Genomic DNA, 14,152 nt, shown 5'->3' on the forward strand with positions numbered 1-14,152 from the left:
AAAAACACTCAAGACCAGAAGGCAGTGGTGGGACATAGTGACAAAACTCAATGAAATAAATCCTTTGCCTAGAATACTGAACCCAGCAAAATTCACTTTCAGGTTTAAAGGAACAATACATGGTTTCACAGACAAACAACAGCTCAGAAACTTTACAGACTCAAAACAATTCTTAAAAGAAAAACTGAACGGCCTACTTTAAGACAAGACTAATCAACAGACACACCAAACTTCGATATAAAGATGGCAGTAACACAAAAATACAATACAAAAACCCCTTCCTTACACCTATATTCATTGCAGCACTATTTACCATAGCAAGACTCTGGAAACAACCAAGATGCCCTTCAGCAGACTAATGGCTAAAGAAACTGTGGTACATATACACAATGGAATATGATGCAGCTGTCAGGAGAGATGAAGTCATGAAATTTTCCTATACATGGATGTACATGGAACCTATTATGCTGAGTGAAATAAGTCAGAGAGAGAGAGAAAAACGCAGAATGGTCTCATTCATCTATGGGTTTTAAGAAAATTGAAAGACATTCTTGCAATACTAACTTTCAGACACAAAAGAGAAAAGAGCTGGAAGTTACAGCTCACCTCATGAAGCTCACCACAAACAGGGATGAGTTTAGTTAGAGAAATAACTAAGTTTTGAACTATCCTAATAATGAGAATGTACAAGGGAAATAGAAAGCCTGTCTAGAGTACAGGCAGGGGTTGGGTTTGGAGGAGGGTGATTTGGGACATTGGTGATGAGAATGTTGCACTGGTGATCGGTGGTTTTCTTTACATGACTGAAACCCAAACACAATCATGTATGTAATAAATTTGTTTAAATAAAAAAATAAAAAAAAAGACTATAGGAATGTTTATCTCAACTCTGCTTCTGAGAGATACTTATTTCCCACTATCTTACCAAGAAATGATCATTAAGGTGAATGACTTCTAGTTCCCATTTCAAATTCTAAAAGATTCTATTAACTTATACTTGGAAGATAAATAAAGGCCTCAGGACTTACTTGACAAAGTATGTATCACCAGAAAAGAACCTTGTTTGATTATATTTTTCTACCTGAAAATACCTTAAAATCAGTTGTCATTTCAAATGGGATATGTTACAAAGTAAAATATTTGACTTTTTGTAATTCTACTCATTTGTGATTTTAATATTAAAATTAGTTATGAGAATTAATCACTCATCACATCAAATTTAAACTTCATCTAGATCTCGATATGTTGAATAGCCCAATTTCAAGCACCTTAAGTCAGTTAGTTACTTGAATAATGGTCAAGTTTATTGCTATAATTATCAAATAACATAGAGTTAATTATTTTAAATAAATGTGCAAATAACTCTAGAATTTTCATAACATTCTAAGAGGGGTATTATGTGGCTGTATCAGAGTATATGGCTCACATGCATGAAACCCTGGGTTGTATCTCTAACACTATCTCCTTCAAAAAGCTCAATATATTGCTAAAATTTTAATATTTTATCTATTTCAATTTTGGAAGATATATATCTTACTCTATATAAAGATATAAAAGCTCTATGCATTTTATGTACTTATAGGACTATTTAAATATATATTATAATATTGAATGAAGCCTAAAATGAAAGTTAAATCTCTGAGCTACTTCCGTATACCTGAAAAGCAAGACTTCTGATAGTATATTCATAATCTTGGCTTTCTTTTTCCTTCCACTCATACCTGCTTATAGAATTGTTATATTCTGTATTTAATAGCTATGGTTTTGAGAACCCAAATCATAATTGTTATTTTTTGGAAATATTAAGTGTTGAACATTGGTTTCATTCAACATTTCTCCTATATCAGATTACCAGACATCCAGACAGAGAATGACATATGCAAGTCTGAGGGTGGGGGTATTCATTACAATTAAAATAAATAAATAAATAAATAAATAAATAAATAAAAGACATATGCAGGAACTTAGATTAAATGCAACACCTTGAGGGGCCAGAGTGATAGCACAGTGGGTAGGGCATTTTGTCTAGACCTGGTTAACCCAGATTCAATCCCTAGCATCTATCTCAGATGGTCTCCCGAACCTGCAGAAGTGATTTCTTAGGGCAGAGCTGAGGGCAGAGTCAGGAGGAACCCTGAGCAACTCTAAGTAGCCCAACCAGACAGACAAACAAAATAAAACATAATACCCTGAGAAAGAAGAAAGTAAACAGATGCAGTGCTAAATATAAGGTAACAATTTAGAGGTTTTGTCACTGGCTCTGCTCGTAGGCACAACAATCAGTTACTTTGCCCCTCGTTCACAAAACATAATAGTGAAAAGAAAACATTATCAAATGCCAATGGATTCTTGTCAAGAAAAACCAATAAAAATGATTACTCCAGCAATATAAAAGCATGCCATAAAAGCATAATAATCAACAACAGTATTTAAGCAGCATGCTGCTGAGTATCTGACAGGGTGCCCATGTTTTATAGACAGCATTTATGTTCTTTCACAACCCAAATTCTTACTTTTTATGAGCTGTGTATAAATTTGGGAAGTAGTTGAAATCCCATTTCAAATCAAAACTGCTTATGACGTTACCCTTCCAAATAAGTGTAAATTTCTTTGGGAAATTTCACATTTACCTCAAAGCTCTGTGTCAGTGGATTTACCTTTGGTGAGCTAAATATATCATGAATGGTTACTTTGGATCTTAGGAAAACATTATTTTTAAGGAACAAATATAATTTGTCCAAATTTATAAAAGGGAGTTATGCATTTCATTTTCTTACACATTGTAAGTCTAATTAATTAATATTACAAAAATTATAAATGTAACTTTTTTTAAATTTGCTAACAATTTGGCCATAGAAATATAAACTATATAAACATTTTTATAGTTTGTATCAAAGAATATCTTGGTCACTAAAGTACAGTTTAATTAACTTTTTGTTTGTTTTGTACTCATACCTGTCAGTATTCTGTATGTAGGGATCACTCCTGACAGTACTTGATTACATATGCAGCTCACGGTTCAAACATGAGTCAGCCTCATGCATGGTAGTTGCTTTATTCATGTACTATCTATGTGTGTGCTATCTTATATGTATATGTACTATCTGATATCAATTTCTGCCTCACTATATATTGGTCTATAGAATTATTTCATACCTATTTGCAACATTCAAATATTCATTCAAAGTTCATTCAATATCAATTTCATATGAATGCATCAACAAACTCTTGATTTTCATCCTACTATCAATTAAGGATATTTAAAGATCAGTGACAATTTCTTATTCATCTTTGCTATCTGCATTAGTACTTAACACAGAAAATATATTTAAAAGAAAAGAATGAAAAAGGTATATGCAGGGGTTGGAGAGATAGCATGGAGGTAAGGCTTTTGCCTTTCATGCAGAAGGACGATGGTTCGAATCCCAGCATCCCATATGGTCTCCTGTGCCTGCCAGGGGTGATTTCTGAGCATAGAGCCAGGAGTAACCCCTGAGCGCTGCTGGGTGTGGCAAGAAAGAGAAAGAAAGAAAGAAAGAAAGAAAGAAAGAAAGAAAGAAAGAAAGAAAGAAAGAAAGAAAGAAAGAAAGAAAGAAAGAAAGAAAGAAAGAAAGAAAGAAAGAAAGAAAGAAAGAAAGAAAGAAAGAAAGAAAGAAGAAAGAAAGAAAGAAAGAAAGAAAGAAAGAAAGAAAGAAAGAAAGAAAGAAAGAAAGAAAGAAAGAAAGAAAGAAAGAAAAGAAAAAAAGAAAGAAAGAAAGAGAAAGAAAGAAAGAAAGAAAGAAAGAAAGAAAGAAAGAAGAAAGAACGAAAGAAAGAAAGAAAGAAAGAAAGAAAGGAAGGAAAGAAGGAAGGAAAGAAGGAAGGAAGGAAGGAAGGAAAGAAAAGGAAAGGAAAGAAAGAAGAAAGAAAAGAAGAAAGAAAGAAAGAAAGAAAGAAAGAAAGAAAGAAAGAAAGAAAAAAGAAAGAAAGAAAGAAAAAAGAGAGAAAGAGAGAAAGAGAGAAAGAGAGAAAGAGAGAAAGAGAAAGAGAGAAAGAAAGAAAGAAAGAAAGAAAGAAAGAAAGAAAGAAAGAAAGAAAGAAAGAAAGAAAGAAAGAAAGAAAGAGAGAAAGAGAAAGAGAGAGAGAAAGAAAGAAAGAGAGAAAGAAAGAAAGAAAGAAAGAAAGAAAGAAAGAAAGAAAGAAAGAAAGAAAGAAAGAAAGAAAGAAAGAAAGAAAGAAAGAAAGAAAGAAAGAAAGAAAGAAAGAAAGAAAGAAAGAGAGAGAGAAAAATGTATATGCAGAAAGAGAATGAAAAAAAGAAAAGTTAGAGAAGAGAGGGAGAAAGACACTAAGTTAATTAGAGGATAGTAAATGAATTGTTTATTATTATATAACCTCAATTTCATTTTGTGACTCCAAGTTAAAATAAGTCACAAGACCATGCAAGTATAATGCAGCCAATATCAATATGTGCAATGTCTAGGGTAATGCTTGCTAGTATCAGTGGACTACCCTATCTCAGAAACCCATTCAGTATCTGATTTCTAGCCACCTGAATGTGTTGCCCTGGTTATATAATACCACTCACTATTGACACAATATAACTTTGGGAGTGCCTATTAGAGAAAACAAACAAGGTTATCTCTAGATAAAATGTGATAACAGATCATTCCTTCTCTGAGAGCCAATAGTCTTCAGTAGAAGACAAAACCATTAAAGGAGGCTTGACCATCCACTCCTCAAGCCTGAAATAGGAAGTCTAGAGAGACATTAATTACTTCTCCTCTGGAAAAAGAGCCTTCATCAGACATGTGCTAAAATTTTTTGATTATTGCAAACACAGTTGGGTAGGTAGAGGGATAAAACAAAAAGAGGAATAAAAATGGAGGGCTTAAAGGAAAAGTTCATAGGTCCTAAAGCAAATGGCATTTATGTGTAACAAACCCCTGAATAATTAAAAAGTAAAAAATTTACATATCTGTATTGTATAAAGCATTTTCATATGTATGTAAGTGATAATTATATTTGATACAAATTTTGACCCCTCTTATTAATATTGTTGATTTGAATTCTCAATTCTGATTGTTCTCTCCCCCAACACTACTCCAATCTCAGAGGCTAATTTTCTATGTCAACTTGACAACCATAGGATAATAAAGCAACCCAAGAAACTATCCATTTTCAAACTATACAATCCAATTGCAAATATTATTATACCTTCATTAGAATAAAATCTAAGGGTGATTGAGGAAAATGTAGAGTAGGCCCCTAGGTTTTCAAGCCTGATATGGTATAACAAATATCATAGACTCTAGTGTTTCTTTTATTTTATGAAGCTTTTGTATTAAAATAATTTGTACTTATCACATATAGTAATGCTAATAGATGTATTGATACAGAAAAAAATACAGCATTTCAAGATCTAAGAGGATACAACCTACCTGGGGCTTATATAATATAAAATAAATTTATCTTTATGATTACATTCTATTCAGCTACAGCTACCTTTTTCAGAGCATTCAATAAAATCAGATTATTAGGAACATTCTCATCAGATTTTTAAAATTAGAACTGAATAATTTGTATTTGTTTTCTTTAAGTGAGTCCTTTTCTTTTGGGACAGGGTAGATCACTCAACCAACAATGCTCCTGAGATATTCCTGGCTTTGCACTCAGAAATTATACCTAGAGTTCAGGAAATCATAAGTAATGCCAGGGGTTGAAGACAGGTCAACTGCATGCAAGGGTAGCACACTACTTGCCTTGCTATTCCGCTGGACACATTTTAAACCAAATAATTAATGGAATTTGATTACAGGAGAAATATATGAATACATTTTTAAAAATTATTAAGTTAAGTCTAACTAAATTTTATTCACTTATATTTTTTGAACATGTACTGCCTAAAATACTTAACAGCAAATAAGTTAGAATTATAACTTTAAAAATAAAACTAAATTTCTTGAATAATTTTCGTGATCACTCGTGGCAGTACTCAATGGACAGTATGTATAATGTCTGGCATAGCTCCCTAGTCAACTATGTGCAAGGCAAGTGTTCTATTCACTATTCCATCACTTTGCCCCACATAGCCTCACATCACATGTTTTTTATATGTACTTAATACTCTAGGAAACTCAAGTTTGTTTGTTTATTTGTTTAAATGTAGTCTGAATGATGATGTGTTTGTATTTGAAAGCATGATTAAATTCCAAGATTGATATAATAAGCACAAAAGATAGGAAGTCCTATGCAGTTACTTCTAGGCAGCATATTCAGGATTTTTTAAATTTCAACCTAATAAGGTCAGGAACTTCACACGCACCCCTCTAATGACTCCAAGAGGCAGAGACCATGCAAAAGCAAGGGGTTTTATTATACAAGCATGCAGGGGCTCTCAACATGGCCTAACATAAGCCAGAGCATGAGAGCCTCGAACCAGATTTAACAAGCTTTCATATAGCTTACAGTAGGGTGGTCCATTTCAGGGAGTACTTGACACTTGACATTTGCTCAGTTACATTTTTGCAAGATTTAGATAACTACAAGTCATAAGGTTTGCAACCGTTAAAATGTCAATGGCAAGTTCTTGGGATTCATGAAGCTCAACAGTTAAAATGTATCTTTTGGTCAAGGGAGAGTCCTCGGGAAGCTTCAGAAAAAAATTATTTTATTTATTTTACCTTTCAAACCTGAATAAAAGGCTTATAAAGGAATGCTTTCCTGAGTATATTAAAACTACTTGGGCCATAAAGATAGTATGGAGTTAAATCGCTTGCAGCATATCCTAGCTCAAAACACATCAACGCCTATGGTTATTTGAGTATTGTCAGAAGTGGTCTCTAAGCTCAGATTCAGAAGTAAGCCCTTGAACACAGTTGTTTAAAGCCAAATATTCTATATCACAATAATCCCCGAATATTACTACCCCCATGGAAATATTTTCATTTTCTGAATTTAAGGTCAGAGACAATGATGAACTATAAATAAAAATTTCAAATGAGTCATTGATAAGGATGTTTGACTTATTTATAAAATAAAAGTTGCAGTGCCGAAGAGATAGCACAGCAGTAGGGCATTTGCCTTGGAAGCAGCCAACCCAGAATAGACCTGGGTTTGATTCCTGACATCCCATATGGTCCCCTGAGCCTTCTAGGAGCTATTTCTGGTACACAGCCAGGAGTAACCCCTGAGAGCAGTCGGGAGAGACCCAAAAACCAAAACAAAAAAAAAAAAGTTGCTAATAGTTATAATTAACATGGCCTAGTTTCATAAAATTTGAGGGATATGATGAAAGAAAGAGACTTGGAATTTTTTAAACTTTTTATATGCCATCCTATCTACAGTATTGAATTTGGATTGATACTATCAATTGAGGCCTTCTAATCCACGGTTCAAATGCCACAACTTTTACAAGACAATTCTCATGGAGATAGTGCTTACTCAATGACACTATGTATGGATTTAATCTAAATTGACATCCTAAAATACAGCGTGGGTCATATCCACCAATAGGAGCATCCTTCCTCTTTTCAAGTAGCACAGAAGCAATTTTATCTTCAAAGGTGTTGTTTGAGACTGCTCTTAAAGATTTTTGGCCTCAGTTAATACTATGAATAGAGTTAGAGTAAGAAAGATGGAGACAGTATTCCCCCCATTGGGTCTATCTAGTATAACTTGCTCTGGAGATATTTCATTTCTAATTTCAACAAGCTCTTTGAGCATGATAGTGAAAACACTCACACTCAAGTTAGAGTGCAAAAATAAAAATCCAGTATTTTTGTTTGTAATCATAGTAAACTTAATTATTATCTCATGTGGTAGAAAGATGCTTCAATAGCAAAAGGATAATGTCTTTCACTTCAAAACATATTCTATATTTGGAGTTTTTGTTTTATTTTGTTTTTGGCAACATCATCAGACTTATTTTCCTAATTAGCTTAACCCAACTTAATGTTACAATCAACATTCTCTGCATGTGCACACACAGAAGCACACTACTCCCCAACTGATGTCAGGGAGAATGCCAGAAACATATGGTAAGATAGGACAAGGTGGTCTGAGATTATGTTTTCGTTGTCATCGTTTTTACAAACTAGATCATCCGCATTAATAGGAAGCTGGCTTTATTTATTATGACAGATACTTAGAGCCAAAAAAAAATCACATTAGCTAATTCCCATCTAAAGTATATATGGTAGACTTGGTAATTGCTTATTAAGCTAAGTCTATCCAACAATGATTCTTTTATAAATCCAGGCTTACTTCATTTTGCTATTCATGCAAATTCAATTAGATTGCTCTAGCATTACTACCTGCTTGGACTTGAAGATATTTGGGGACATAAATGGCCATCGTTCTGACTTCTATCATTTGGCAGAATTCTACACAGCTTTCTTTGAGTTACCTCCAAACAGGGTCTCTTTATTTTCTTCTCCCTTCTGAAGAGACCTCCCATGCCCCCTACCCGCCAACCCCTGGCCTGTCGCCTGCCTATGTGTCTCACCTATCTTCTCCTCAGCTTGGCTGCTCTCAGCAGCCTCCGTCGGGGGCGAAGTTGTTGCCTTGGCAGCAGCGTCCTCTGCAGCAGGGGAAGCGGCAGCAGCAGCATCAGTGACAGCAGCAGGCACATCGGCTTTGGGTTCCTCCTTGGCTGGGGCATCTTCGGCCTTGGAGGAGGGCGAGTTGTCAATGGCAGCTTTAGTGGTACTTTCTGTCTCCGCAGAGCCAGCCTTCTCCTCCTTAGGGGTTGCCTGCTCTGTGGCCACATCGGGGGCGCCCTCCCCCTTCTTTTCCTCGGAAGGAGTTTCGCCTGCTTTGCCATTCTGCTCAGGCTTGGGGCCAGTGGCAGGGGCCGCCTCAGTAATGCCTGGACCTTCTCCCTCCTTCTTCTCCACACCATCAGCGACAGGAGTTTCTTCCTTTTTCTCCTTTGCATCAGCCTCAGCTGCTGGGGCATCACCCTTCTTCTCGCCTTTGAGCTTTTTCCTTGTTATGTGTCCACGGAAGCTAGCCTGAATTTTGGTAGCTGCCTTATGCGCTTTATCTTCTGGTTTGATGCCATCTTGTTCGATCTTTTGGTCCTCATCATTTTTTTCAACCTTAAGGTAGAGAAGCAAAGGGAAAAATAAAATGATGTGATGTTGCTTTGCTTCAGATAATGGCACCCAGGCAATATTCATTGGTTTAGTCTGTGTCTGGCCCAATATGTGACACTAAGAAATCAATTCCTTACAAACTCAAGTCAGGCCTCCCCACTATCCCAGGTTAAGAATACTATAGAGAACATGTAATAATAATAAAAAAAAAAAATTCGTTTGTCATTACAAAATTACTATCATTATTTTCTATATATTTCTTGTCCCATGTCAATATCACTCAGTTGACAAACTAAAACCATTTTTTTATTCCTCAGATGTGTTTGACAATTTCAATGTTAGGTTGTTCAAGGACTATAGCTTAAGAAGCAGAGCATAAGCCTTTAAGATAACTAGATTCATTTCCTGGCAGCAAAATTAAATAGTTAATAAATGAATTTCTGCAAAGTACATTCATGAATTAGCATTTTAATCAAAGATAATTCATTTTAGCCACACCTAGTGGTGTTCAAGTTCACTCTTGGCTCTGTATTCAGGGATCACTTACAGGAGAATTGAGGAGTCCATATGGAATACCAATGATGGAACTCAGGTCAACAGCATGCAAGGCAAGTGCCCTATCCACTTTTACTATTTTTAATGATTTCTGAAACAGAATTTATTGTAAAACTTGACCATTTTAAAAAACAATATGGAAAACTTGTTTTCCCAACTCTGGCCAAGAAATCAATAGGTTCAAGGCAAAGCATATGGTAATGGTTTAAAAACCATTTTCATTACTGTATAAAATACAAAGGAGTCCTAGAACTTGGAGGTAACTTGTTTATTCTGTAACTATTCAGAATGCAGGTCACATGATTTCTACTTTACCCTGTGTGTGGTCTATCACAGTAACAAATATAGCATGCCTTTAAAACTCATATAATGACCATTATTCTTGTATTAAAAAAAAGAGCACAAATACTGTCTCCATTTCCAATACAGTGGTATATATTCATTAAGTCACAATTTCTTAGTCTTAAAGCAATTTACACCTGAAATAGTGTTATGTCATCATGACAACTAACCATCTTCATACTGAAAGCAAGACAAGAATACAAAATGTTTACCATTTGGTCACATTTACAACATAATATATGCTGCAAATAACTTTTTCCCACATAGAAATAAAACCATAGAGTAGGAATTAGTGGTACAGTCATGGAAGAAATGTGAAGGCAAGTACACAAATTCTCTGCGGCTGCATTGCCCACCACGATCACTGCCAGTTATGGTTACTGACAGTGTCCATTCATTTGTCCACTTATTTTTAGCATTATTATTTTTTTTTTTTTGGTTTTTCGGGCCACACCGTTTGATGCTCAGGGGTTACTCCTGGCTAAGCACTCAGAAATTGGTCCTGGCTTGGGGGAACCATATGGGACTCCGGGGAATCGAACCATGGTCCTGATCCTTGGCTAGTGCTTGCAAGGCAGACACCTTACCTCTAGCTTACCTCGCGGGCCCCAGCATTATCATTATTATTATTACTTAAATCATTTTTACTTTTATGAGTACTTTTCTAGGTACTGGAAAAATTAAACAGTAGAGATTACAGTAGCTCTTTTCCAAAAGACTAAAAATAAAAAACATTTTTCTAGTAACAATTTATATTCTTAGTCCCAGTCTTATCTTTGATTTGACTTTGACCTTTGCTCCAGTTTGGGTGATAAGTCACAGCAAGCCAACACATGCCAGCCCTGTTTTCCATCTGCCATACCAACTCTGATCCACTGACCCAGATCCTACTAATCATGACACAGTCTTGTATGACATTCATTTGACAAGCACACTAGCCTGATGCTTCTTAGGTCTAGCTACATGTTGGTGAATATACAAATATGTTTTTGGAAACAAGTTACTTGTGCTAGAAAAACTAGAACTGACACATTTCCAGTACAAAGGAAGATAAATTTTTGTCCTTAACTGTGCATGTATCCATATAAAGAATAAAATGAATGAATAGCATTAAAGGCACTACCCTCTCCCTCCTCCCATTGACATGCTGCCATACTGCTTGGTTCTCTGAAGCACTACCACCTCCTCGTTATCCTGCTGTTCTTACTGACTCCTATTGGGACTCACAGCACAATCTGGGGCATGGGAGCAGCTGTCCCTGCCAGGAGCTCTCTGCTTGGAGATGGATGCATAACCTTGTTAAATTCACAGTTGTAAATGGAGTCTGGAGCCAAGATTCTCTTAATTTATTTTGCTCTATTTTGAGTTTTCTAAATGGTGCACCCTCTTAGATGATAGGACATCTGTATGTAAGTACTGATGCCAAGTGGTTTTTTAATATAAAATATGTTCCTTCCAAAAGTAAGGAACTATATACAAACTGGCAGGTGAATAGAATAAAACCCTTTTCACTGAATGAAAGCAACAATTATAAACAAGGTTCCTCCTTTTCTTTTTAAGGACACAAAACAAAGAGGATTAACCTATGGAAAGCCACAATACATAAAAAGAAGGAAGTCTATGTTGTAAGAAAAAAATTTACATGGGTAAAATAATTACTTGATTCTTTCACTCCCTTCACTCCTTTTTCTGAAATCATCTGCCATGTTAACTTTCCACATAATCAGGTTAAGCTTTGAAACATGACATTAATATTCAAATGACCATTTAAAATACTTAATTAGACAAGCATAAAAGGATTGTGCAAAGGGGTATAACAGACAGAAGGGAGAAAGAATGGGTGGAAAGGAGAGTCATGAAAAACTTGAGAGAAGAGTCAGAATAACCTCAGGGGTTATATATCCAAGAACGAGGATATCCCCAGAAGTAATGGAATTACACCATGGTCATGCAGCAGAAAGAACTGCTGGATCACTGAACATTCTAAATTTAACAAAACTGGGCATTATATATTGAAAGAAATGTAACAAATACAAATTTTTCAGAGAGAAAGACAAATGAAAGAGGAAAACGGAAAGGAAGAAGAGGAGAGAAAAGAGGGTGGAGGGAGAAAAGAAAGAGAAGGGAGGTAAGTTTTTATGACTATAAAACCTCATGCAGTCCAAAACAGAACCAAAATGAAGTTGACATACGCACATATTGAAAGAGATAGAGATAGAGATAGAGAAAGAAATAGGCTATGTTTCATTAATTAGTTTTATTACTTTATTGAGTAAAATTTGCATAAAGTCATTATTTTGAACAGTGTTGATATTAAAAATAATTGATTGTGTATAGGGAGGTCTATTTCTGTTTCAGAGGAACTTACAGTGGAACTTAGGTATTTTCTTTGAAACTACTCAAAATTCAAAAACTTAGTGAAGTGTTCCTTATATAGAAGAGAAAGGGGCATGGGTCAGCCTCATCTTGTTCTTCAGGTTTCTGCAGTTCCAGGGAAGAAAGTTTAAAAGATAACTGAGCACAGCTGGGGTGCACAAGGCTTCCTTAGCATTGAATCCAGTTGAAGATCCAATCGAGGGCATGAGAAGGGTGAGGAGCAGAATGCAGGTAGAAGCAGTGAAGCTATTATGCATTTGACAACAGCTGTCACCACATTTTTAAACTCTGACTTTCAGTGCAGTAAAAACTCTTCTTTTTAAGTTCCATGACAGGTGGAAACACTCATATATGATGACTGAGAAATTTTCCAGGAAGAGTGTGAGATAACAAGCATGATGTTGCAAATACTGCAATGTGGTAGTGAGAGAATTCACTTCCAAAGTCCAACAAAGGGCATAGGAATAGTATGACAGCTCAAGTTATGACAAGTGAACAAAAAATGTTTCTGAGTTAGTTGACTATATAAGAAAACTCAGTATCCACCTTTAAAAATATAGAATAGTACTTATGAGACAATAGTTTGGAATCATGATATTAATTTGCAACATACTTTCATTTAGTATCTATTTAACATGTATACCCTAGTTACTTTCTGTTTTGTTATTTTTTGGGGGGGGGAGCACACCCATTTGATGCTCAGGGATTACTCCTGACTAAGTGCTCAGAAATCAACCCTGGCTTGGGGGGAACCATATGGGACGCCAGGGGATCGAACCATGGTCCTTCCTTGGCTAGTGCTTGCAAGGCAGACACCTTACCTCTAGCGCCACCTCACCGGCCCCACCCTAGTTACTTTCAAAAGACTAGTTTTTGTCATATTTTACAGACTGAAATAAATTGAATAAGTCTGTTTTTTCAAAATAATTATATAGATTTTTTTTTGTTTTCTGGGCCACACCCATTTGATGCTCAGGGGTTACTCCTGGCTACGCGCTCAGAAATTGCCCCTGACTTGGGGGGACCATATGGGACGCCGGGGGATCGAACCGCTGTCCTTCCTTGGCTAGCACTTGCAAGGCAGACACCTTACTCTAGCGCCACCTAGCCGGCCCCAATTATATAGATTTAACTGTACAATTTCTCTGGTCCCTCCTTCCAAGTAACAAATACACTAAAAATACCATGTTGGATGCTCAACGATATTAGTTATGTTATGTTAAGTATTTTATTAAGTTACTGAATTTTGGGCCAAACAGATAGCACAGTGGTAGGGCATTTGCCTTGCAAGCAGCTCACCCAAGACCAAAGGTGGTGGTTCGAATCTGAGAATCTCATATGGTCCCCATGCTTGCCAGGAGGGATTTCTGAGCAGAGAGTCAGGAGTAACCCCTGAGCACAGCAGGATGTGGCCCAAAAACAAACAAACCAAAACACAAGTTATTTAATTTTTCTACTACACTGAAATGAACCTTTTTAATCAATTGTATTCTAACTAATTGTTATTAAATAAATTTTATTTAGCAAATAAAAATGAGATAGATTTTTCTTATCCACTCTAATACGCACACTTGGTCTATTTAGTTAGCTTTTCCTTCTTCATACTAATAATCACCTGACATATACATGGAGCTGAGTGTGTTTGGACAACTCAGAGGAACTCATAGGTACTCAGAGTTTACTCCTGGTTTACCCCTGGTGGTTCTCAGGGGCATAAGAGATGCTGGGACTCAAAATGGACTTATTCATATGCAAGGCTAAGGGCTTGAATTCCTTTATCATATCTCCTTTATTTTAATTAC

The 14,152-nt window shown here is 35.8% G+C and overlaps 1 protein-coding gene across 1 annotated transcript in view; it reads right to left on the reverse strand.

Moving 5' to 3' along the window:
- GAP43 (growth associated protein 43) overlaps positions 1-14,152 on the reverse strand; it is a 106,075-nt gene that overhangs the window by 39,980 nt on the left and 51,943 nt on the right. The window contains exon 2 of the mRNA XM_049785813.1: positions 8,486-9,080. Coding sequence (XP_049641770.1) covers positions 8,486-9,080 — 595 coding nt within the window. The remainder of the gene's footprint in view (positions 1-8,485; positions 9,081-14,152) is intronic.

The sequence above is a fragment of the Suncus etruscus genome, chromosome 13 (assembly GCF_024139225.1).
Source record: "Suncus etruscus isolate mSunEtr1 chromosome 13, mSunEtr1.pri.cur, whole genome shotgun sequence".
Taxonomy (NCBI): Eukaryota; Metazoa; Chordata; class Mammalia; order Eulipotyphla; family Soricidae; genus Suncus; species Suncus etruscus.